The 25,594-nt window shown below is 39.5% G+C and overlaps 1 protein-coding gene across 1 annotated transcript in view; it reads left to right on the forward strand.

Moving 5' to 3' along the window:
- The first annotated feature begins 43 nt into the window (after positions 1–43).
- Positions 44–25,594, forward strand: part of ncapd3 (non-SMC condensin II complex, subunit D3) — a 32,804-nt gene continuing 7,253 nt past the window's right edge. Inside the window, exons 1-29 of the mRNA XM_053332478.1 lie at positions 44–177; positions 681–850; positions 4,709–4,871; positions 4,994–5,160; positions 5,961–6,125; positions 6,213–6,274; positions 6,366–6,453; positions 6,554–6,687; positions 7,444–7,516; positions 7,604–7,729; positions 9,688–9,940; positions 10,158–10,196; positions 11,430–11,522; positions 11,685–11,758; positions 11,921–12,055; positions 12,993–13,213; positions 14,450–14,641; positions 14,737–14,834; positions 14,918–15,027; positions 16,837–16,944; positions 17,373–17,487; positions 21,547–21,642; positions 21,881–22,119; positions 22,523–22,602; positions 23,054–23,191; positions 24,255–24,388; positions 24,540–24,736; positions 24,857–24,967; positions 25,344–25,508. Of these exons, the coding sequence (XP_053188453.1) occupies positions 117–177; positions 681–850; positions 4,709–4,871; positions 4,994–5,160; positions 5,961–6,125; positions 6,213–6,274; positions 6,366–6,453; positions 6,554–6,687; positions 7,444–7,516; positions 7,604–7,729; positions 9,688–9,940; positions 10,158–10,196; positions 11,430–11,522; positions 11,685–11,758; positions 11,921–12,055; positions 12,993–13,213; positions 14,450–14,641; positions 14,737–14,834; positions 14,918–15,027; positions 16,837–16,944; positions 17,373–17,487; positions 21,547–21,642; positions 21,881–22,119; positions 22,523–22,602; positions 23,054–23,191; positions 24,255–24,388; positions 24,540–24,736; positions 24,857–24,967; positions 25,344–25,508 (3,807 nt within the window). The 5' untranslated portion in view covers positions 44–116. The remainder of the gene's footprint in view (positions 178–680; positions 851–4,708; positions 4,872–4,993; positions 5,161–5,960; positions 6,126–6,212; positions 6,275–6,365; positions 6,454–6,553; positions 6,688–7,443; positions 7,517–7,603; positions 7,730–9,687; positions 9,941–10,157; positions 10,197–11,429; positions 11,523–11,684; positions 11,759–11,920; positions 12,056–12,992; positions 13,214–14,449; positions 14,642–14,736; positions 14,835–14,917; positions 15,028–16,836; positions 16,945–17,372; positions 17,488–21,546; positions 21,643–21,880; positions 22,120–22,522; positions 22,603–23,053; positions 23,192–24,254; positions 24,389–24,539; positions 24,737–24,856; positions 24,968–25,343; positions 25,509–25,594) is intronic.

Raw genomic sequence — 25,594 nt, forward strand, 5'->3', positions numbered from 1 at the left:
TAGGTCCCTGTCCAGACCAGAAGGGGCGGTAATGAAAACTGAAAAAAAAGGAAGCAGTGGAACACTTTACTGCGCATGTGTAAACGTCTGTAGTTTCGGGCGCGCTGTTTCAAAACATGAACAAGATGGAGTTGACTTCTGCGCTGCAGTCTCTGAAATTAAATGAAATTCCTGCAGGTAAAATAGTGTATTTATGCTCATTTTGTGTGTATCCTGTGATATTGAATTGTACGGTCCAAATAAATTCTGATATTTTAGGCCGCTAACTTATCTAACTTAATGTTACCCGCTAATATAGCAACTAACCATATGACAGCCAAGATGCTCTGCCCGCCTCGTGTGTTTTCTTTAGCATAATACATGATACTGTTATCAGACAAAGGTGAAACGAGTCATTTGTTGTTATCAGTGGCTATCATTACATCCTATGAAAACTCTTTGACGTAAGTGTGGCAGTTGGTACAGACTTGACACGGCTCTGTATTGTTTTAAACCACTTTTTTTTTTTTTATTATTATTATAGTAGCCTCTTAAACGTGAGTTTAATGTGAGCTCTCCCTGCAGCTCCAGGCACAATGAGCAACTCTGACTAAAAAAAACATCGTTGCAATAAGGAATCTAACGGTCTGTGTGACTCCAGATCACTCCAGTTGATGTAATATCTGTGTTGTGATTTCCAGCCTGGGTGGATGCAGTGTGGGATCTGGAGTTCACAGAGAGCAAGCCACTGGATGACCCCATAGAGGATGAACTCATGGCTACTGGAGACCAGGTCTTCAGTAACATGTACCAGAGTTTACTGGCTCATGCTAATGACCAACAATCTGCAGACACAGATAAAGCTTCACAGGTAAAACTGATCTATGCTCTGCTCTCCTGCTGCAGTGGCTGTACTAATTCAACATGGACTAATCTAAGAAGTTTAAATCGAGTATACTTTTTTATTACTGTCTATTTTTGAGGACATGCTGTAAATTTCTAGACTGCTCTTGGTGTCATTTTTTTCTCAGTTCAGTTTAAAGACAAATAACTTTTTAACTCATATATCTTTATTTATTATTGAAATTAATATGAGTATATAGCAAAAGTTTTAGGCACAAAAACTGAAGTGAGGATGCTTTACGAATAATGTAGTTTTCATTAAGCAATTAAATTGAGAACCAAAGAAAACCTAAATTAAATCAATATTTGCTGTGGACAGGCTTTGCCTGCACACAGTTTTTCAAATAGTTAGCAGGTTGGTTGTTCCTTCATCTTAGATAAGATGACACCGTTCTTCTGTAGGTTTAGTTGTCTCAGCTCCTTCTTTCTCTTCATGTATTCCCAGACCCAGGCTGACTTCATGATGTTGAGATCAGGGGTCTCATCTCACAGTCCACCTGGATATGTGTGCATGTAGATCAGTCTCATATCATGCCCTTGACACACCCACTTTCAACCACAACTGGTCAATGCCACAAAAAAAAGTATTCATGAATATTGATGGCCATGTGTTATTCCACCACTCTGATCAGTCTGTCTTTCTTTACATGCCTGACCAATCAGTGTTGCAGAGTCAGTGTATTGCTTTTGGTTTTCTCGCTCGTCACTTGTGTTCGGGCAGCTGCAGAGGAAGGAGCTCTACATCCATGAACCGATTTTTACTGTTATATTAGGGCTGGGCAATTATGGAAAAAATCTAAATCACGATTAATGGAACTTTTAACCTCGATTATGATTAATGAACAATTATCTCCACCCTTGATGAACAATTATGTATTTTCACACTTTCTTTTGTTTTGTATTTTACACTGCTGCCCTCACACATGAGGATCTTTAGGGAGTGGAAAATAAAGATGTTTTGAGGTGTGATGATTGATTAGAACTATAAAAAGATCGTGGTTTGGGTTCAAATGATCACTGGAGACAAGTTTTCAAATTCCTTAAAGATATGCAAGATATGCTGTCATGGCAACAGTGAACACCACCATTAATTGACATGAGCAAGATTAAGTCAATTAGAGTTTCTAAATGTTGGTTATTATTTTTTTTACATTATTTTTCGATTAATTGCCCAGCCCTATGTTACATTTCCCTGTTTTCGGACTTCAAATTATGTCTGTAACCCAAAACAGTCATATACCACTCAATTGACATTCCTGTGGATGGTAAGGTCAGACATCTCTGGTTAAGTTCTTACTGGACACCCTGCACCGGTCCAGTTCCCAGTTTAGTAGTTAAGTAGTTTTTACACCACATACTCCATATGAAATACAAGAAACACTGTATTCATTTGTATTTACTCCACAGTTGAAGATGTGCCAGTGTCATGACTGAAGAAGTCAGACAGCGATTTTATACACAACTACTACATGAAAACTAAAATCATGCCTGGTGATGCATATTATTAAAAGACATTAATCATCTATTAGTACTCCATTCTGCAATACTTTTTAAGTTACCCAGTGGACTCTGATGTAAGATTTGAGTGGGCTAATATCTTTTGAAAGATGATTATGGAATATTTTTGGCTCATTGTAAGCGCAAGTACAGATAACATTGCTAATATGAATGTTTATGATAACAACAATCTATATTAACGTTTGATATAAAGTGAAATGCAGCTTCCATTCACCAATTGACCATCACCATTTCCTGTCTTTAAAATGTTTGTACACATGGGTCAAAGTCAACATACAGGTGTGCACATTCTCCCATTAAGCTTGTTTTTATGGATGAGAACTTTTGCATACAAAGTGGTTTTAAACTTATTGCATCCCTTCAAAACTGAGGCCAAAGCACTGCAAGATTTTTGTTCATTTTATTTTTATGTTTTGATTCTATAACGCAGTCAAAGTCCAAGCAGTCAACATGTTACTGATAAAATTTAAAGTATGTTTATACTTTATACATACTGGTATTGGCATTCTTGATTCTAACTCACTGAAATAAAGAATGCCAAGGAATGAGAAAATGTGCCATGAATTTAAGGGGGAATTACTTAATACTTGTGGAATATGATTATGTGGTTACTTAAAAAAATATGTGGCTCATCTTAATATAGGAGACTGATTATATGGAAATCACAACCTGAATTTTTATAAGCGAAGCTGTGAGTATGCAGAGGGCCAACCCTGGGATCCTGTTGGGCCAAATAAGCTTTATTTTATAAAGCACATTTAACTTCAACGTGAACCAATTAATCAGCGAGATTCCATGTGGCTTTATCGAGCGACCAAACCTAAATCATAGAGTAACATTTGAACTTAGCAGTCATCTGCACCTCATTAAGACATATTTACACTTGTGCATGGATGACGCCAGACTATCTCACTTTGCTGTGTCTGGAGCAGGACATAAATACTGACAAGGACAAAGTGATTGGAAGGTTTGCCACCATGAAGGCAAACCTGCCTCTCCTTCATCCTCCTCATCCTCCTCTCCTTCATGATATGTACATAGTTTTTTAACTGAGAAACTCAGGAAGTGCACCTGGCTGTTCAACACCACCACTGGCAATCAGCTGTCCCTGTGCTTGTCAGCACAGTGCTGTCTGTGGTGTTTTGTATAGTGCCTTATGGAACTTTAGTTTTTTAGATTTGTTGGTGTATGAAGTGGCAGTTCCCATTCTTGCCCAGGCAACAGAACTTGTGCATAAACTATTTGATTGCACCTCATATTTTCCATTCCTTTCAAGGAAAGTGTGTTCGTGCCAATAAAATATAATCTTTATGATATAATTAGTCATAGGAATTGCCCTGGGTATATACATGTATCATGAGTTCATACTGTACATTTTCCATTATTTTATAAAAGCCATGTTGGCTGTTGGTTTTGTTTTGCAGCTTGTTCCACTGCTCTAGTAGCCAAAGAGTGGTAGTTGTTGTCATTTTGATTAATTTATCCTCATAATTTCAATTGTAAAATGGTAATGGTTTAATGATAACTCTAGTAACATTGACAGTGAGTGGGTTCATTTACACCAGAAAAAGAGGTTTGATAAAAACTCTTAGAAGTCAAATAATAATTCAGAGTACAGGCCAAGTGTGATACACAAACACTGGAAATGTACTTCAAAGTGAAGTATGTCGTGGAAATGTGCTCTTGGTGAAGAATGAAATAGAGACTTCCGTCGGCCGACAAGGTTTTATTTTCTTTGCAAAGAAAAGGTCAATCAACAAGCGAGTGGTTTCAAAATGAAGAAAGACCCCGAGCATGGGGAAACTTGAACATTTATACCTGAGGAAAAGGCCCACCTCGGGTGTGTTTAACGTCCTTTGTCTGCTGTGGGGTCGGCCTCTTACCTACGGTGGGCTTTCACACTCTTCTGTCTTTCGCAGGTATCGGCACCGACCCCCTGAAGTGTGAAATTAAGAGGTCTAGACAACCTAATTTAAAATACACAAGGGTTTGAATGGGTGTCTCAGGTAGTAGAAATGCAAAGGAATTGAATTTACAATTACATTTAAAAGTCTGATATCTTGGTGAGACGGTGGGAGGTTTGGTATCTTACAAAGAAGTTGAAATTACCATTACAAGTAGGAAACATCTTATATCCAGCAGTCCAGCTTCCTATTTCTCCTGCTTTTCTTCATTTTTAATTCACACATATGTAGTTGCAAGTTTATCTGCATGTGTGTATCATGTGGATGTCTTTTTATACATATAATAGTTGTATTCTTAATGTGAATACCAGTAACCCCTGACTCTTTCCTATGTTGCACTGCAGAGTATCTGGGCAATGCTGATGGAAAATGGGGCTTCTGTCAAGACTCTGGTAGCCACGCTGTCTTTCTTTGTCCTGGCGGGGAAAGCCAAAGTGGCCAACATCCAGCAGAGGGTGAACGGCCTGCATGCAGCCTCGCTCTACCTGCTGCTGCTGGGAATCCCTGGTAAGCATGTGCTTGTAAATCTGGGGAAAACACATGGATACAGCAAAATAAAAAAATGGAAGCAAATGACTTAGTGTGAGAACATAATGCAATAATACTGTATATGTGTACGTTGCCTCCAGGAAGCATTGCTAACAAGGTTCTACATGAGATATTGTTGGACACGTGTTTGGATATGACCTCTCACTGCTGGCCTCAGGACTCTGGAAAGAAGCGCAAGAAGGACAACCTAAAGAGTTCTCAGGCAGAGGGCAAACGCTCCAAACCACACCATAAAGACGCCACACAGGTATCAGAAATCACCATAGCAATATCATAGGATATGATTATAACTGAGTTGCAAATTAAAAAAAAAAAAAAACAGTAAGCGGTAAGCAGCTATCACTGTAACCCATAGACTGTATAAAAGAAATGAACGTAACATCCGTGACGTCACCCATTGGTTTGTGGACTGCTGCTCGGAAGCCAATAGTTTCGGATCTGGGCAGCACTATCTTGAAAATTTAAGGTGCATGCTGGGAAAAATAAAAACACGGATTCTACTTATATGGGCATGAGGCGGGGCAATGGGCGGAGCGGGGAGGTTGCTATGGTTGCGAGGGCTGGATCTCGAGGACATTGGGTAATCAACCTGTCAATCAGGACGTAGCCACGCCCTAATGCATACCCTGCTTTATTGTCAAATATAAAATCAGGGAGGCCAAAATTTCACAAATGAACATCATACTGCATTGAAGAAGGCTTTAAACTAGCGATTGAGACCATAAACACATTTTGTAAACGTTTACTGAGGTTAGAAATCAAGTGAGAAGTTGGTGAATTCTCCATTGACTTGTATGAGGACGGAAGTCCTTTTGACACCAAAACGGTCGCCCCCTGGTGGCCTTTTGATAGAATGCAGCTCTAAGTTACTTCCGCGTTGGCCTCATTTCAGAGGACCGGAACTCCCCACCTGCTGTAACCACTAGTATCAATTTATTCCTTTTAAGTAACAAAATGTAACTTCACTTGCTTGGCTTGAAAGCTTTCTTGATAAAGCTATAGTAGTCAGGGTATCTGGAAATGAAGGTGCCTGAGTGTTGCCCTCAGATGGAAGTGGAGGAGGACGAGGAGGACGAAGAGGAACTTCATTTCTCTGGTCAGGACCTGATGAGGATGAGAGATGCTGTGGTTCTCCTGGTTCAAAGCATCCTCAGACTCCTGCAGACATTTCCACTTAACAAACGACCACAGAGTGCCAGCAGCTGCACCCAGGTACTTACTGACTCCATCCTTTTACCCTTTCTATACCTCACTGCACAATTCTGCCTTCATATCTGACCTGTTTGTTTTTTGCTGCAGATTTTCAGTAAGCTGCTTTACTTTGAGCCAGCCATTGGACAACTAACCTTTTCTGCTGGACAGTGAGTTTAAGTGTTTATGCTTTTCTCTCTGTGTTGTTGAAAAATGTGTCCAGGAGGTAGAAGAGCTGACAGTTATATTGTTTCTGCTCAGGGATTTCACCAAGCTGAGGAGCGTTCCTGAGATGGCTTTCTATGGCCTGCAACTACTCTATTCACCAAAACATGGAGACCAGAAAGAGGTACTTCCAAAACCTCTTGCTCAATGCAGTAATGAATAATCCTGGTCCATGGCGGGCTAGTAGCAATGTCTGAATTTAAACTGATGTATCTGTTGTCTAGTCCTTGCGGAGGATTTTCCACCGGCTCCTCTACGTGATCCTGATGATGAATAAAGGCAACAGAAGCAAACCCACCCTCCTCATACCCAGCCAAGCCATCCTTGCTATCCGCAACCAGGCCATCCATTTTGTTCTGTAAACACTGTTTTTATCAAATGTCAAAACAACTAGTAGATTTTTTCCCCCTAAATGTTAAAAAGGTGTATAGAGATTTTTAACAATATAAAAGTTGAGAGTGGTGTTCATTCTTGACCTTGTGAATTTTAGTTCAGGAAAATAAACTTAACCTAAGGCTCACTTACTATTTTTTTTACAGAGCTTTCGACTGCATCTCATTGTCGTAATCTGTAAATAGAACTGAATCAGGTGTCATCATTATCCTTTTAACTTACAAAATAGTCCCAATGTTTAATGTATTAACAAGAAGGATTCACTTCAACATTAGTTGAAGTGAATCGGACAGTTGCATCTTGCAAATCCAGCTGTCAAGTCAAATGGTGACATGAAGTATTCAAAATTATCCATCATTCCTTTTCTTTTAGTCGAGTCTTAAGACTGGAAGAAACTTTCACATTAGGATATCTCCTATCTATTACTTACCCTTTATATGCACACATCATGAACAATACATCACTTTTCACATGATCCAGGGCTGCAACTAACAATGATATTATTATATGTATTATTGAATCAACTATTGATCATTGTTTTGATTTAATATTTAAAAATTTGAAAAGTGAAAAACGCCCATTGCACAAGGTGAGGTGTTTAGGTTTTATGCAACAGAATGTTAGGCATTTTTGCTTAATTGTTAACTATCAAAATTGTAAACAGTTTTCTTTCAGTCAACTAATTGTTCACCTCTAACATGATCTGTGTTTGTGATTACAGTCATATTGTGGATGAGCTGAAAGAGCCAGCAATGCCTTTCTTACAAATTCTTCTGCAGCATATCTGCTTCCAGGTGAATCCTCCAGCAAATACTGATCCACCTCTGCTCTGCAATTGCCTTGTGAAGATAATCTAATATGTGTCTGCTGTGTATGTTTAGATGGTGGAGAAAAGTGAGTTTCGAACTCACGGAGCTCAGGCTGTGGGTATGCTGACATCTCAGATGGAAAGTACAGACTACTCCTGTTTCGTCAAGTGGCTGTTAAACTTCTCCAGACACTCAAAGGTAACATTGTTTAAAAATAAGTACCGTAAATTCCGGACTATAAGCTGCTACTTTTTTCCCACACTTCGAACACTGCGGCTTCTACTACGGCGCGGCTAATGCATGTTTATTTTTTTTAGTGGGGCCAAAAACATTTTGTTGTTACGTAGGCCTACTTTATTATTTTTTCACTTTGCTTCATGTTTGATACACGTTGTTGTCTGACTCGTTCATAGGAGAGAACAGGAGAGTTCTCTCAGTAGGTAAATTTTAATTCAAAGCTTTCCAATACAAGATGTACAATGACAGGTGCGAACGAGGTAGATTACTCCAGTAAAAGTCAGACTTAGTTTTATGACTTAGAAGTCGCCAAATGACTTACTTTAACAAATTTTGTTAGTTTATATAATGCAGATTAGTAAAATATTACTTTTATGAGGGCCACAGTCACAGACAATAAACTTACCATTTGATAATTGTGGTAACAGCGGTGCAGCAGATGTAATGAAGTCCACGGGTTTGCGTGCAATCGCCGATGGACACCCCATCCAACCAACCAACCCTAGCTAATATCTCATATTACAACGTGGGACACCTGCAGCTTAAAATCCGGTGCGGCTTGTACAAGTACAAAATTGATTTTCTTTCTAAAATTAGAGCATGCGGCTTTTAATCAGGTGCGCTCTGTAGTCCGGAATTTACGGTATTTTAATAACTTTTATTCTCAAGACAAAATCCATGTCATTTCTTAAATTATTTAATAAATGTGTTTCAAACACAGTTTTCTTAAACTTTATATAAACATAAACATTAGGTCAGTCAGTTACAGAATGATACAGTCACACTAACTTTTATGCTTCTTATTCTTCCTCGAATCTAAAAGTAAATGTCATACATTCCATACTGTTTATACTGATTACAATATCTACCCATTGATTCAGGGTGGGAGGCTCTTTAAGAAGCCAGCGTCTTGTAATTGCCATTTTGTTTGCTACCATGACAATTTTAGCAAATATAATTATAATATATAAAGTAGAAGTAGTTCCTAACTAGAAGGACAGACATGTGAACTCCATGTCAAAAATGGAATGGTTTTACCTGATATTGATATTTCAATGTTTTTCCAATTGGCTTCATATTCAGGATTAAACCAAAGATTAATGGTCTATATAATAATTCATCAGGCATGCTAGGGCCATCTCCCCCTCCTCCTTCAGTTTGAAAAAGCAATCATTGGTAGTCATTATTCGGTTGCCAAAGAAGGGATTGAGTGAGTACCACCTTTCAAGGTCGTCACTTATCTTTTGGTTAATGTTTGTATGGTTATTGTAGAGCTGTGAAATGTCTTTTGTTAGTTTTTTTCCTAAATAATGCTTTTAGAATTTAATTTAAAGTTCTATGAGGGATTAACATAGAAGACCAAGACTTGTGCTTTCTCCATAGTACATAACCGTATAATCTACCAAACATTGTTAGGAGGATCATGAGTAATGGTATACTTGCTAGTTTTTGTTAAAGTGATTCCAAGGGATTTATGTTGTAATAACACAGCAATGGGTTTACACATCAGACATCCTAACTTTTCTGGATGTTCCCGGAGTCTCCCGCATATTGATAGCTGCTCCCTGACGCCCGCAAATTCGATACAATCTCCCAGAATCTGGAGCAAGAGTGCGTGCTAGAGAGTGACTGAGTGTGTGAGAGCAAAGTGTCCTGATTGGTCTGTGTTGATACTAGGGCTGGGCAAAACGATGATTTTTTAAACGACTAATCTAGCGATTATTTTTTCGATTAATTGATTCATCTAATGATTATTTTTGCGATTATCGATTATTTTCCCATTATTTTATTACTATAGCAATTTACACATTTTACACCAGAAATCCGATGCATGCTAAAGTTGATTAGTAAAGCTTCCTTTTTTGTTTAAAAGGCAAATATAAAAATGAATCCAATAATATGGGGGACTGGTTTTGTAGATGGTGTGCAGGCTGTTCTCTGTGGATGTGGTGATGGTTTTACTGGAGCACCCAGAGAGGAGGACGGAGGAGTGTGAGGACCTGGAGCTCGCCCGCTTCCTGCCACACAAGTTCCTGATCCAGAGTCTGCTGTTTGCTCGACGGATGGACCACTCCCCCACTGTCCAAGGCCATGCCCTCGCTTGTCTGGCCCAGTGTCTGGAACTACCTTCCTTCAATGCCACCCGGGCCGTCCACGACCTCTTCTCCACCAGTAAAAAAACAAACACACACACATATACACACACTGGACCTGAGTTTGAGAATCACTTAAGAACTTCCCTAGAGTTAAGTTCTCTCTACTTATAACCTGCTCACAGCATTTGTCAGTTAGAGAAGAAACACATTTACTGCAACACTCCATGAATACATTTCTGCTTTCTTATAGTACTTATTAGATTCCACTAAAGTCATTTTTCCACTCTGTTTAGCTGGAACCCAGACCATGTTGGAAGGTGAAACCACAGAAGGTACAGTCCTTTGTCTCACTGGCTTTGTTCATGCTACCACTGCTCCCTCTCTTCATTTGCTCTCTAGCTCACTTGCCACAACCGTTCTGTCTGTCTTGGTCAGTTCAGAATTGCATTCTTACGTACTGCCCACATACTGTTATGCTACAGCTGAAACGAGTCCACAACCGGTACTTTCTACTGCACAGTATAACATTGAAAACACAGAGCTCATATGAAAGCAGAGGTGAGTAAACTGGCAGCTATGCTTACGGTTACTGCAGCTGTGAGTTGGTCTAGGACCCCCTCGAAGACGTCTCCTCTCGGTGGTCTGAAGAGCACAATGTCAGCTCCTGTGATCTACCAGCCCTGTTGTTGTAGATGGCGTTCAAGAACAAATAGTACCAAGCATAGCTGCACAGCTTTACAATCAGCTCAGAAGAAAGAAAAAGGGGGAAACAAAGATCCCCAAAACATACCCATAACCATACTCAGTCAGTATGTACTGCCTAGTAGGGATGTGCATCTCTCCAATATAAGACGACCCGATACCTATCCAGATACATGGGGTTCAAGCCCAGTCAGGAACGATACATTTTAAAATGGAACGATTCGGTAGGATTTGATAACAATCTGATACAATTCTTTTTTTTTTAAGTAGTCATTCATTTTACATTAAAAATTAACATAAGTCAATCCTATAAATGTGGCATTGCTTACCTTCAAATAGATATATTTAATCAAAGACCAGGGAACAAGGTTTTTTTTTTTTTTTTTTTTAACAGGTATGAGTTCAGAACCATGTCACTGTGTTTATTACTGTAATAAATTGCTTCTTCAGAACTTTGCAAAGCCCCTCTGACAGTGAAAACAAAGTTAATATTCAATCTTCATTATTAACACAAATTAAAGCCAAAGAAACAAGTAAAGGAGGTGAAAGAAATAAAACATTTAGAGAGTTCTGTGCAAGCTCAGGTCACAGAATCAGCTGCTGAAGTAGAAAAGTATAATAACACCATTTAATAAGACATCCATTGTCTCATTGTGTAATGTCATCAGTGCTGAGCCAACACAAGAGAGTTAAGGCAAAATCTGTATCCAGCCTGACATTTCCAGTAAAACTTCTGCAAAATGTGCAAATATCTTTTTTTTTTTTTTTTTGTAGCTCTTTGAACTTTGATACCCATGCTTGTTTCATTGTAGTTCATATTGTTTGAAGTGGTGGTGATTGATAGATGTGACTATGTGCTTCAGGAAATCTTAGTTCCCAGCAGGCTCAGAAAACCTACCGCACTCTACCATTCAGGACTGTGGAGATCAGCAGCACTGACAGCTCAGGCTGTGACGGTGAGTCATTCAAATCATTTTTTTCACATGCGATGGGTGTTGGGCAGCATTTTGTAAATTAAAGAAAATACCTTTCAAGTACACTGTACTTTTTATGTATGCACTCAAAGTTTGAGATGAACTTAAGGAGATTTAAGTCATTATCTTATATTTTCAACACAGCAAAAGAGAACCTGGCTCTTCTTTTGCGGCGTGTGCAAGACTCCAAGACTAACGTGAGAAGATCGTCACTACAGGTACTTGAAACTACCAGACAGCTTCATATTTTAAATCCAAAGAATAACATATGGAATGAGTGAACATTCACAGTACATACTGTATGTTATGCAGTGCGCTTGTGGTGAACAAAGAGATGAAAAGCTAACCTTTAACCTCTTTGCTCTTCTGTCCCTCCTCAGGCCCTAAAGGGTCTCCTGAAGCATGAAGTGATCCCTATGAACTGGGAGAACCTGGCTATGCTTTCTGAGCGCTGCAGAGACCCGGCTGTGTCTGTGAAGAAAAAGGCACTGCAGTGTGTGGGAGAGCTGCTTGCTGTGAGTCTTTTTTTGAAAAAAAAAAAACTTTTATTGACAGTAATGAGACAGGAAATCATGGGAGAGAAGGGACGGGACATGCAGCAAAGGTCCGCTGGCCGGGACTTGAACCGGGGTGCACTGCATATGTGGCATGTGCTCTTAACCACTGTGAGTCTTAACCAGGCGGGTAGCTCCCGGTCTGAAAAGGGAAGCCAATGCAGAAGTGCCTTAAACCTTCTTTCTCATGGCTAGCAGGGCTCAGCTCCACTGGTTGCAAAAAGAAGTCCAATTGTAGGAAAATGACACTATGTCTCACTTGATTTATTATCGCTGTAAACAGTTTGCTTATAAGGTTATGGTCTTGATTGCTTTTTTTTTTTCATTACAGCATAATGTTCATTCTATAAATTGTGGTCTTACTTAGAGTAAAATAGACAATAAAGCAGTGTATGTTTTAGGGTGTAGCTACACTGTAATTGGCGAGTCGTTGCCATAGTGACCATGTTGATTACATAATGTAACCATGGCTAAAAATCTTGTTCAGTTGTTGTTTGTACTAAAACACCCTCTAAGAAGTTGACTGTTCAGTATTTCTATCAAGTATATTTTGTTTTTAAAGGTTTTAAAGAAAATTAGCATTAGCATCATCACAGTTGACCATCCTAATATGGTCAGTTCAGCTCCAAACATCCAAGATTCCAGTAGTCAAATCGAACATGGTGACAGTCAGATCACTTCTTCCATATGTTTTTTTTAATAGTCTGTGGTCTCAGCCAGCAGCTCAGAGAGAGAGAGAGAGAGAGAGACCAGCAGAATACAGAAAACTCAAACACATACAATTTTACTGACACTGTTTCTGATGTTTATTGTCATTTATATTTATTGTATTTGTTATTTATATTTTTTCTCTTGCTGCCTAAAGTAACAGTTTCTTTCTAATGACTTCTACTACCAGGCTAAACCAGAATGCAGTATGGTGCAGAAGGCGTGGCTGCAGGGTGTCTTGCCAGCTGTGGTGGACACTGAAAATTCAGTTCAGGAGAAGGCCCTGGAGGCTCTAGACCAGGTCTTGCTCAGCCAAATCAAACTGTACTCTGTCAGCCGCCACCTGGATGCCAGTCAGAGGCTGACCTGGGACCTGCTTGGCCTGCTCTGCAACGAGTGCCAAGGCCTCAGGTTGGACCAATTACATTTAGTCCAGTTTGTGTGCAAATTTAGTTAGCCATGTTAACCATCAACAAGTTATAAGGTACATAAGGCCGTGCGATTGGTCTAATAACCTGCATCACAGAGCTATAAGGACGTTGTGCCCTCATATGCACTGCATTGATAGTCACACAAACACACACACGTGCAGTCACTCTCTAGTGCGAACTCTTGCTCGCTTGCTCCAGATTCCAGGAGATTGGATCTCATTTGCGGGCGTCAGGGAACTTCCGGTAGAGTTGGGATGCTGTCATACCTTCACTGTTTTTCTGGTTTAAAGTTGTGTCTGGTCGCATAATACTCCTAGTAACAGCTACTCCAATGTCTCTGGATCATATCAAGCTAGTTTTCATTTATTTACATGGCATGGAGGATGAACTGCAGATAACCTGCCTCATCATCCTCAATGCGAACACACGGTCATTGTCTCCATCTAGTGGTTGAACTGTGATATTGTGACAGATTTAGCCAACTGCATTATTTTCTAGAGGGCGTGGACTTTCATTAGAGGGGTCAATCGTCCAAATTGACCAATGGGTTCCCGAGATATTGATGCTCTTCATGAAAATATTGCTTGGTTTAGCTGATATCAATACGCAATGTGCGCGCAGAGGTGCGCAGAGTTGAGCGCTTAAATATATCTCTACTAAAATCTCTAACTTTGCAGTGCTTTACTTTATTAGCATGAGACTTGGCACAGATAATGTTCAGATGTTATGCTACAGTTTTTCAGTTTGGCTACAACCGCATCATTCAGAAGGTGTTATTCACTCTAAAAATGTACATTTTTGTCAGGCGAAAATTAAATATTTAATTTATGGTGTGTTCAATCTTCATTTCATGCTTTTTCTCAAGTCTCTCACAAGTGTTACCTTTATTATGATACCAATATTATTCATATAGACCTTGTAGTTGCAGAAATATACTACACTCATGTTGGGTATGTCATTTTGGAGTAGAGAAAATCTACATTTTCTGACAGTTGCACTATACATCCCTTGTCTTCTACATTCATATATTTTTAATAGGTTAAATAATTAATGTTAATTAATTGATATGATTAATCATTGACCTCCCAAAACTGAACACTATTATTTATGCATTTTCCTTGAAATATGGAACATAATCTGAATGTTAGCAATAAATATAAAAGTAATTATGTTTACATTACCTGCTGTTGCTGATATTGTTTTCCCGGTTCTCCAGCCAATATTTCAGCCAGGCCTTCACCATCTGGTCCAAACAAAACAAGTTTACACAAACGTTCATCAACAACTTGATCTCACACATGGAGGCTGATCATGCTGCAGGGGCCTGGCTGCTGCTCTCCAAGGTTGTCGCTTCATCCCCTAGACTGCCTTACAGCAAGATCTTGGATGCCTGGGACAGCATGGTCAGGTGAGACTGGCAATATTGATTTACAGCACTAACGTTCAGCTTTCATGCATTTATTGTTTAATGATCCAGAGATACAGCGTTTTTTTCTCTTTTAGTTCAAAGGACATACATGTGACAACCTGCTGTCATATCCTGTGTGTAATGGGAGACATTGCTACTCATCTGAATGAAGATACCAAGTACAGGATAGTTGGTGAGTAATGACAGGATTTGATGAAAAAATTCACAGGATTACTCTGGAACCGCCTGCTTGAATCTTCCTCTCTCTGACCCCAGATGATCTGATGTCTTGGTTGAAGACTTTTACTTTGCCTCTGGAGGTGATCAGCGCTGCAGTAGAGACTCTTTATCAATTTGGCAGCAGCGAAGATGTCAAACAGACTCAGGTTAGAGATCTTACCTTCTCATTTTACAACTGCTGATGTAATTATTATGTCTTTTTCTTGTATAGTTTATGATTAAAAATGTTAAGGTAGAATTTAGGACTGTCCCTGAATATTATATTATTATTATTATATAATAGCTGGCTTAGACTTTGGTATTTGGATTTATCATGTTGTGGTTCATGCTGCTTCTTATTTATACATATTTTTTGTTCTCATTAATATTATTAATATTCATTTTTTCAATGCAACTATTATTATTAAAAAATACTATTAACAGCCTGCTGCACCCAGTTACAGTAGAGTCCATCATAGCTGCAAAGCACCTGCCCCACGCTCCTATAACAGTCTACATGAGTCTCAGGACGCACTCACACTAGGCAATCGTACCTTGCCCTAAAGGAGGCAAACGAAAGTGTACCATGCTTGGGTACAGTACACTTCCCTGGCCCAGTACGGATATAAGAGGTGTGCTCTAGCACGGTACACTTGGTCACGCATGCGCACTAGGGATATTATATATTTTTCCCTAAAAAAAGACATTTTAAATCTTGAGAAAAGAAGCCAGTTTTCTCAGGAATCCCAGGAAATCAACGAAAGGCAACATTAGCTGAGCCCTGGTCATTTCAAGCAACAGTAAATACAACGAGGAGACATTATGCATATATGGGTTCCCTATCCAACCATTTTTTGTGTATTATTTTATCTTTATTAAGGCAAAAGAACTCAATGTATGTCCATGGACATTATAATGAATAGGCTATAGGCTTAATATTAGTTTGCATCCAGTGTGCTGCGTGGACTTCATTACATCTGCTGTTTATTGTCTGTGACTGTGACCCTCATAAAAGTAATACTTTACAAATCTGCATTATATAAACTAATGACATTCATTAAAGTAAGTCATTTGGAGACTTCTAAGTCATTCAGTTAAACTAAGTCATATACCTGCAAGCATGAATGATCACTCGAAGTGATCGAACTTTCATAATTTTACTGGAGTAACGAGTTGAATCAGTACGTCTGCTTTTAACTATCTGTACTACTCTACTTTTGCCACGGCTGTGTTGTTTTTACCAGTGCACAGCACGCAAACACACACCTGTGCATGTTTTATGAGAGTAAACTGTCTGCCTATGTTTTAGTGAATATATTTCACCAATGTTCTGTTTTTTTATTTTTTTGTACAAAAAATATTCGTGTTTCAGCATGGTACGGAACAATTGGCCCTTGTGTGAGTGCGCCCTCACATTTTACTGTTAGATTCTTGTTCATGCACCTTGGTATTATTTCAGTTTTAAAAGAGGTTGTACCTGTGCCTGGTTCACAAGTAGTTTAGCTGACTTCCCTAACTCTTAGCACCAGAGCTGAGAATATCTAAGTCGAAGCAGGAGACAGATGCTCTGCTCTACATTGTGCTGTTCTCTGTTTCCATCATCCCTCCATCATGTTTTTGTCATTTATGTATTTACGTATTGTAGAAGAAAGACCCTGTCAGTGATTCAACTGAAAAAATGGAGTTAAGTCAGGGACGGCTTGATTGATGATTAGAATCATTGTTTAAGCCCTTGAACAATCTAAAATGGAAAGTTTGGAGCATCAATAGGCTACAATAGAGGAATAAGACTAGCTGATGTCTCACATGGACCACATTGTATCATGAGTGACAAACAAATACTAAAATATGCTTGTGAGGCTCCACCAACAGTAGAGCTGAACAATATCAGTATTTTCAAATCACATAACACGACTGAGCCCTAAGTACCACAGAGATTTCTCTTGCTATAGTAGAATGTGTTTTGTTTTCCTTAGGCTTTTCTGAACCAGCATTGTGGTGAGCTGGTGTCGGTTTGTGAGGCATATTTAGCCAACATCATGCTGAGTGAAAACGGAGCTGAGAACCTCAATGAGGAGCTGATGGTGAGAACTACTTAAAAGTACTTTACAATGCTTCCAAAGAATGGTTAGGATTTTTCTTTGTGATTTATTTGTTATTGATGACTAGTGTTGTGGTTTTGACACAATTCCCGTAACCATGTGTGCATGTGGTAAAGCAACTATCAAAGTCAGGCTTTCAGAATACAATCTGGGTCACATTGTTAGTTGATGCTCTTAAACTACCACTAACCAGGTGGGTTTTTGACATATGTTCAAATAACCAACCACACTGCTGCCTGTATGTCAGTAATCAGTAGTAAGTAACTAGTTTCGCATTTGCGTAATGCTCAGTATGAAACAGCAGTCACACTACTTTATTTATCAAAGTCAAAGCCCAGGGTACTGCACTATCCCAGGTCAGTATCTGAGGGCTGTGCTTTTGATAAAACTGAAAATGTTCTGTCTTCCAGGTTAAACACCTCCATACTCTGGGTGTGGCCTCACTCCACTGTCCTGCCAGGGTGGGCAAGAGGACAGTCTTGCTGGTGGAATCTGTCCTCACCACACATTCTGACAAATTCACAGGTAATAGAAGTGGATAGACATCTAAGAACAGACATGGCATTCAAATCTACAGGATCCAAAATAGCTGTCCATTGTGCTTGTTTGACTGAGAATTCTACATTCCTCTCTGGGATGGTGGAAATCATCAAGAATAGTTCAGAGCTCCATTAATTGATTAGGCAATCGATAGAAAATGAATTGGCAATTATTTTGTTTTAGTTTCTCAAATGTGAGGATTTTAAATCTTTCAAAGCTTTAGACTTTGAACTGTTCATCAGATAATACAAGACATTGACATGAACTCCAAGAAATTATAATGAGCATTATACAGACAACAGTTAATTAAGAAAATAGCCTGCAGATTCTTCAATCATGACAATAAATGTTAGTTGCAGCCCTAGCAATGTAATTTCACTGCAGAAAATGTATGCGTCATAGACGCAGATCTTTGCAAGTCCTGTGGAACTATCTATCAGATTCTACACAACTTCCTCTGGAACAACATTCATGTCTGCCACCTTTCCACATATGCAGTGGTACCCTGCAACATCTACAGTTGCAATCAAAATTATTCAACCCCCACTGCAAGTTAGGTTTATTGGCAAAATGTACAAACTAGCAGCTGTTTGCAATAAACAAATCAAGCAAGAACAATTTAAATAGCCCAACACAACTAATATTACAAGTGGTTTCTCCAAATTCAACACAAAATGCCACTTTTAATGACTACTGCAGTCTCAAAATTATTCAACCCCTTCATGACAAGCATCTTTAGTACTTAGTAGAGCACCTTTTTACTGTTATGACCTGCTGCAAACGTGATGCATAGCCACACACCAGCCTCTGGCAACATTCCTGAGGGATCTTGGCCCCTTCCTCATGGGCAAAGGCCTTCAGTTCACTAATAGTCTTGGGTTTGCGTGCTGCAACTTCTTTTTTCAAATCACACCAGAGATTTTCAATGGGGTTCAAGTCAGACGACTGTGATGGCCACTCTAGTATCTTCCAGGACTTCTTCTGAAACCAAGCCTTAGTGGACTTTGAGGTATGCTTGGGATCATTGTCCTGTTGGAAGGTCCAATGACATTTAAGCTTCAGCTTCCTCACAAACGGCATTACATTTTCTCCCAGGATTTCCTGATACTTGATTGAATCCATTTTGCCATGGAGTCCTTCAGCGTTTAGTATGCGCCTTACTGTGGAAACTCGAACCCTAACCCTAACCCTCTCGAAAGAAGAGAAGGAGGCGGAGGATGTCGTCCACACGCAAAGGGGATGGACAGGCCTTCATGGCGACAGCGTCCAGAGTCATCCCCAGAAAGATTGTACTCTGTGAGGGAACTAGGCAGTTCTGAGACCCAGCTGGGCCACATGTAAGAGGAGAAGCGCCATGTCCTGGGCCATCTGAGACCGAAAAGATCCAGATACAGCAGGATCTTCATGCCCCACGACTGCCGTGTGTGAGAGGGCTGCCGTCTCACACACCTGGTGAATACCTGTGGAAAAAGGTAGTGGCCGAACTCCCCCTGAACTGAAAATGACGGCCTTGAAAGGCAAACCACAGAAATTGTCTGTGGTGAGGTGCTTATGGGTACATGAAAGTAGACATTAGGGGTGTGCATCTCTCCATTATAAGACGATCCGATACATATCTCGATACATGGAGTACGATACGATTCAGGAACAATACATTTTCAAATGGAATGTTTCGCTTCAATTCGATTGGGTAGGATTTTGATTCAATGAATAGAATTATGATGTAATCTGATACAGATCTTTGTTTAAAGTAGGGGTGGAACGGTTCATTAAATAAATCTGTCCCGTTCGGTATGCTTGTCACGGTTTGGGGCATGTTGTGTATTGTTCGGTTTGTTCGGTTCATGACACGCGCAACGTGCCGGTAACACAGTGAGGTTTTCTTTTCTTTTCTTTTCTTTTTTGGCATGACGTGGAGGCATTACATTATTATTACTGTAATATATTGCATGTTGAGACTCTGACAGTAAAAACAAACTTAATATTGAATCTTCACTATTGGCACAAATTAGAGGCAAAGAAACTAGTAAAGGAGGTGAAAGAAATAAAACATTTAGAGAGAGTTCTGTGTAAGCTCAGATCAGAGAATGAGCTGCTGAGGTAGACAATTATAATAACCATTTAAAAATACATCCCTTGTCTCATTTTGTAATGTCATAAGTACTGATCCAACATAAGAGAGTTAAGGCAAAGTCTGTATCCAGCCTGATATTTCCAGTATAATTTGCAAATATTTAATTTTGGAAAGAGAGAGAGCTCCTTTCTCACCGCGGACGGATGCACTGTAAATTGGAGCAGGATGACAGCCTGAGTTGATTTCCTAAGAGAGGATCGTCTCTCTTTATTATACAAAGATGACCAATTGTTATTTAACAAAATAACAAATACTCAAAGGAAACTTATCACTACACCTGGTACTCAAGCAGCTGTAGAGACCAACCGATGATGATCCAAAGTGGTGTCCGCGGCAAAAAAACGCAGCAAACCTCTTGTCGCAGCTCCAACAAGTTGTCACAAGGCTACCGGCGACGAAGCAGCAGTGAAGTTCACGCTTAGTTTAGTTCGAGCTCAGAGACATGCAGTAGGGCTGGACGATTAATTGAATTTTAATCGCGATATCGATTTTGGCCTGCCACGATTATAAAAACGTAATAATCGACATAAAACTATTATTGTTCCGCCCAGCGCGGCGCACCTGTGACATAAATCCAACGCCCCCGTCTTTTCCAGCAAGTTCTGTGTCCCGCCCCTTATGTTAGACCCGCTGGAGGAACGGTGTGTTTCTGCGCAGATCTGGGAGATTTAAAATGACAGAAAGGTTTTGGTAGATTTTGGCTATTTATTTTTATTTATTGTTTTTACATATTGCTATTATTATTTCCAATCATCATTATATATTTTTTTCTTGATTTTAATGTATTTCTGGTTGTGGTGTTCAAATATATTTCAAGTTGAGTTCTGGTGGTTCAATAAATGCTTATGTTTACACATCTATTAATAATCGTGTTTTATAATCGCCATTTCAATATCGATCAAAATAATCGTGATTATGATTTTTGCCATAATTGTCCAGTCCTAACATGCAGTCTACCTGCGAAGTGAGAAGATGAAAAGGAACACATCCTCTGATGTCACTGGAAGATTAGGTTAACCGGGGTCATCAGGGGTCACAGGTGACTTTGTGCAACCTGCGTACGTGCAAGATGGAGACATTCAGGGCTTAAAGCACCGCCTCTGATGAAATAGAACTCACATTTGCCGTGAAAAAATAATTTAGTTAACCAAAATAAAAAACGACAATGAACAATGCAAAACTAACTCAAACTCTTTTCTCCATCCATTGTTATTGTGTCGTGTTCAGTTTGACTTCTTGAGAAAACTGGTTCCAGTAGGCAGCATAGTGGATGCCAGCTGCTGTATAACGCACAAGAAGAAGATGCCTGCCGTCCAATTTACGATTTTCTTGAAAGAAAAAGTAGTTCCAGGTAGAAACCAAAAAGTGTGGTGATGAAGAGTGATGAGAAAATTTGAAGGATACAGTTAATAGGGAAAAATCCCACTAATTTGAAAGTCCACCTTCGAAGCTCTCACAGAGAAGCAAGAGACACAACCTAACATCACAGTCCGAAACACAGCAAACCTTATCTCATTGTCAGACATTATTTTATCCTTTTCAGCTTCTGCAAATCAAGGCTTTCCTCCTAATACCTGAAAACTAAACTAAACCTAGCCAATTCCTCAAAATAAAAACTAAACTTAAACTACTTAATCACTTGTTAAACTAACTAAAACTTAACTGAAATTAAAATGCAAGCTGGAAAAACTAAATACAAACTCATTAAAATTTCAAAACTATAATAACACTGGTACATGCAGACAGTATTCTAATCCAACTTGATGAATTTTATTAATAATTTCATAGAGATTAAACTCACCTCTGTTTTATTGACCAATATTAGTTGTAGTAGGAAAAACGGTGTCTAAGATATGTCAGAAAAACTTGATGTTAACTGTTTATTGGTCTTTTCTGCTATTCACTGACAGACTGCCAGGAAGAGCTGCCAGCCTCGCTGCCTCTGTCCCAGTTCAAAGCAAACTCTCTGCCTACCAGAGTCAGAGCACACGGAGTCATCACTCTAGGTAAACTGTCCACCCACAATTCTGTGTCTGGCTCCCCTGTTTCTGTTTTAGTAAGGTATTTGTTTGGTTTTCAGTGAAATCCTAGTGCGATAATAATTGTGATAATGTTACCACTCACTAAATTTCTGTCTTAGTCTGTCTAAATTTCTCTGTATCAGGAACCATGTGGCTTCCCTCAACTCTGGGGTTAGTTATCATGTATTCATGTTTCATCTGCCTTTGTGTCTGTCTTGGTCAGGTAAACTTTGTCTGCAGCATGAGGAACTAGTTCAGAAGTATCTGCCAGTGTTTGCCAGGGAGCTCGAGGTTGGCACGGAGGTTGCTGTGCGCAACAATGTGGTAGTGATCATGTGTGATCTGTGCGTTCGATACACCAACATGGTCGATCACTATGTCCCCAACATCTCCATCTGTCTGCGAGACACCGAAGGTGTTGTCAGGGAGCAGACTCTGATCATGCTGACCAACCTGCTCCAGGTGAAAATTACTCTACACTTTACACGTTATCATTAAGAGATGGAACATATGTATGTGTATATATATGTGTGTGTGTGTGTGTGTGTGTGTGTGTACTTTTGATCTGCTTTACATTTTTAGACGAATTTTGCCTGTAGTTTTTCAGTGGAAGCTTCCTCAAGCTGACCATTCAGAACAGACTGGGTTTAACAGGAGCGTGCCCCCTGAGTGTGTGTCCCCTAACGAAGGACAGATTGCTGTCAATAAAGGCAAATCAACTGCTTTACAGCAGTCCAAAACAGTTTCCTCTAGCAATTGATGAACCCTGCCTTTCTCCTTCATGCTATTAGGCTGTTGTGTGGGAGTTTCACAGAAGGGTATGTTTTCATTGTCTAACTCTAACTGCCTTTGTTCTTTCTTCCAGGAGGAATTTGTGAAATGGAAGGGTTCTCTCTTCTTCCGCTTCATGGTGGCATTGGTTGATCCAGTGCCTGCCATTGCCAGGTAAATCACACATGGAAAGACATTATGACTAAATTGATCATTTTTTAATATAATGGACAGCTGAATTTAAACAGTGGATAAAACACAATAGGCACCAAAGTTATGGTAGTGTTTAAAAATCAGCAGCTACATTCTGTTCTGTGGATGTTTAGCACTATTGATGCTTGTTATGTAGAGTATTTTTATTGTTACTTTGTGGTAAAATCAAGTGAAATTATATTGATGTTATTACTCAGCTAATATAGTTTATAGGTTTGAATGTCAAGGTAGCACGTAGCAGCACACAATGACACTGGTTAAACCTACCTCTTTGAATCATTATTCTTTTGTCAAAGACAAAGATCGTGCATCCCAGTGTACAAACATGCAGAGCTTAGATCTAATATAATCAAACCTCATAAATACATGTACCACTATGTCAAACCTAAGCACACCCTGTTTCTTGCCCCAGTCTATGTGAATACTGCCTGCTCCACCGGCTGCTGAAGAAGAACCCAGAAATGTTCAGCCAGCACTTCATCGAATGTATCTTCCACTTAAACTCCTATAGCAAACACAAGTCCTACAACAAGTTCCCTCAAAGTGAAAGGTAGGATATTGGGAGATTGAGCTCCGACTTCAGACATATTCTTTCTTATTGGAGAGTGAAAGTTTGTATCCTGTACCTCATACATAGGACTAGAGCCCGACGGACACAGGATTTTTTGGGCCAATATGGATATAGGGGAGTTTAAAAAATGATATAAATGATATCGATTCATTTCAATGTATTTCATAAATACAGAAACACATTTTTGTTTTATTTTTTTTAATGATCCAAATGTGGTTATCAAACACTTGTGACAAGGATATGTAATGGAGGCATGATATTTTATAGTTTGACAATAAACTTTATTGTATAAAATGACCTCTAAGCACTGAAACAGTAAACTTTACTAGGAATTTAATGATCAAGAATAGCTATCAAAAATGTAACAAAAAAATCATATGTACATATATTAAACTTGAATTAATGAAAAGGGTCAAATATACATAAAATGCTTTGGAAGAAGAAGAAAAAATTATAGGTGTATATAACATTTACACCAATACAGATCTGAGAGGTGAATTCTCCTGTCAGTGCCCTTGACTGAGGCACTGACATAGAACTGGAGTTAGTCCCCGGGCGCTGCACAGTGGCTGCCCACTTCTAATACTTAGGATGGGTTAAATGCAGAGACTAAATTTTGTAATGTTTAAAATCCTTCGGCCAGCCGAGCACACATCTCAAAAGTTTAAGTCCAAACAGCCAAGCAGATACCACCTGAGGAGCCATCGAAACTGGTGCAAAAAAAGTTTAATTGTGCTAAAGACAAACTTCCCAACATCAATAAGACCCTGAGTCGCCTGGCACAACTAAAGTGACTCTATGCAAGATTTACAAAGTTCTGTAGTACAGGTTTACACAGATAGTTTCTTATGATCCATGTCTATAATCTAACTGTATGATAAATACAAATTCATACACATTTCAATGATAACTACATAGTGCACACAATATATTTTTATAATGTTGAAGGCTAAAATTTGCCACTACAATTTCAATAATAAATGTACTTTTATCTCACTATCAGCAGACTAATATCAGCTTTTTTTTCCCTAAATCTATGCAGAGAAAAGGTTCTATTCTCCATAAAGGGAGCCCAGCACCGCGAGAAGCGTTTTCGGATTTACCGCTTTCTGTTGGAGCACTTCACTGATGCCCAGCGCTTCAACATCACCATCAAGATAAACCACACTGTTTTAGGTGAGCAGACGTCACAAACGTAATAATAATAATAATAATAAATCTAGAGATGATTCTCTGTGAATTCTGGACTGTCAGCAAGCACCATTTTGGGCTTAGAGCAGCATTAACTTGAAAATAATAACTCCTCTCTCACCTTTTCCTATTCCAGCATGCTTTGCAGACAAGGAGCTGCCTCTGGATGCAGATGGTGCTGAAATTTTATCAGAGACCTTTAACATCTTAAGTCTGAAAGAGATGAAGCTGCAGGCCATATCCGTTCCAGCTGGGGAGGAACCAGAGGAGGAAAACGTGGCCACCATGGCCAAAGCTGTCCTGCAGGCTGCACAGAAGAAGGTGGTGTCACAGGTGGGTGGAGTCAACACCAGACTGCTGCTACAATACAAGTTTGGTGATATCAGTTTCCTGGTAGAAAGTTCCAGCTATCAATTAACATTATTAAAATCCAGTCCCTGCTTTGATTGACAGGTCCAGAAGAAGGCCTTCATAGAGAACACTGTTCCTCTCATCATCAGCCTTAAGAGCTTGCTGGAGCAGAAACACTCACCTGTCCTCAGAGACCTCATGGCCTACCTCCAGGTGACACAGCCTCTCTGCATATTCATTGTATGCTGTGTTGTACTGGTGTGCAGCATGACAACATGCACTATCATAAAAACAAAATGATGTACATTGATCAAATATTATAAGCCCCACAAAGGCAGACTTTATTGACTGAGTTTAGATGTTATTGGGTCCACCCCCTCAAGACCAGAATCCAATGTAGCAACAAGAAAGGTTGAGTTATGTTCATATGTCTGCTAATCCATGAAAGTAACAAGTGTACAGCTTAAATGCTGTTAAAAAACTGTCTGCCTTTCACCAACTGGGCTTACATGGGCTGAGTTAAAGAGCCCTTTTAAGGCTGCATCCCACATTTCTGTGACACAAGGGTGCTGTTACCTGTTACCATCAGGTGACAATGCAGGACTACAGCAGCGAGGTGAAGGATTTTTTCTCTGGAGACGAGCAGCTGGCAACCGAGGTGGAGTTTGCTTTGAAGACGGCTGAGAAGGACAGAGAGATGGAGGAGCAGATGGACAAGTGTAGCCTGGCAGGAGACAAAACTCCCATTGCACAGGTTAAAGCACACAACACACACAACCCAACTCTCATAGTGTTACTCATCACTCATAATCATGATATTGTTTAGTTTGTATTCAATTT

This window comes from Scomber japonicus, chromosome 14 (assembly GCF_027409825.1).
Source record: "Scomber japonicus isolate fScoJap1 chromosome 14, fScoJap1.pri, whole genome shotgun sequence".
Classification (NCBI taxonomy): domain Eukaryota; kingdom Metazoa; phylum Chordata; class Actinopteri; order Scombriformes; family Scombridae; genus Scomber; species Scomber japonicus.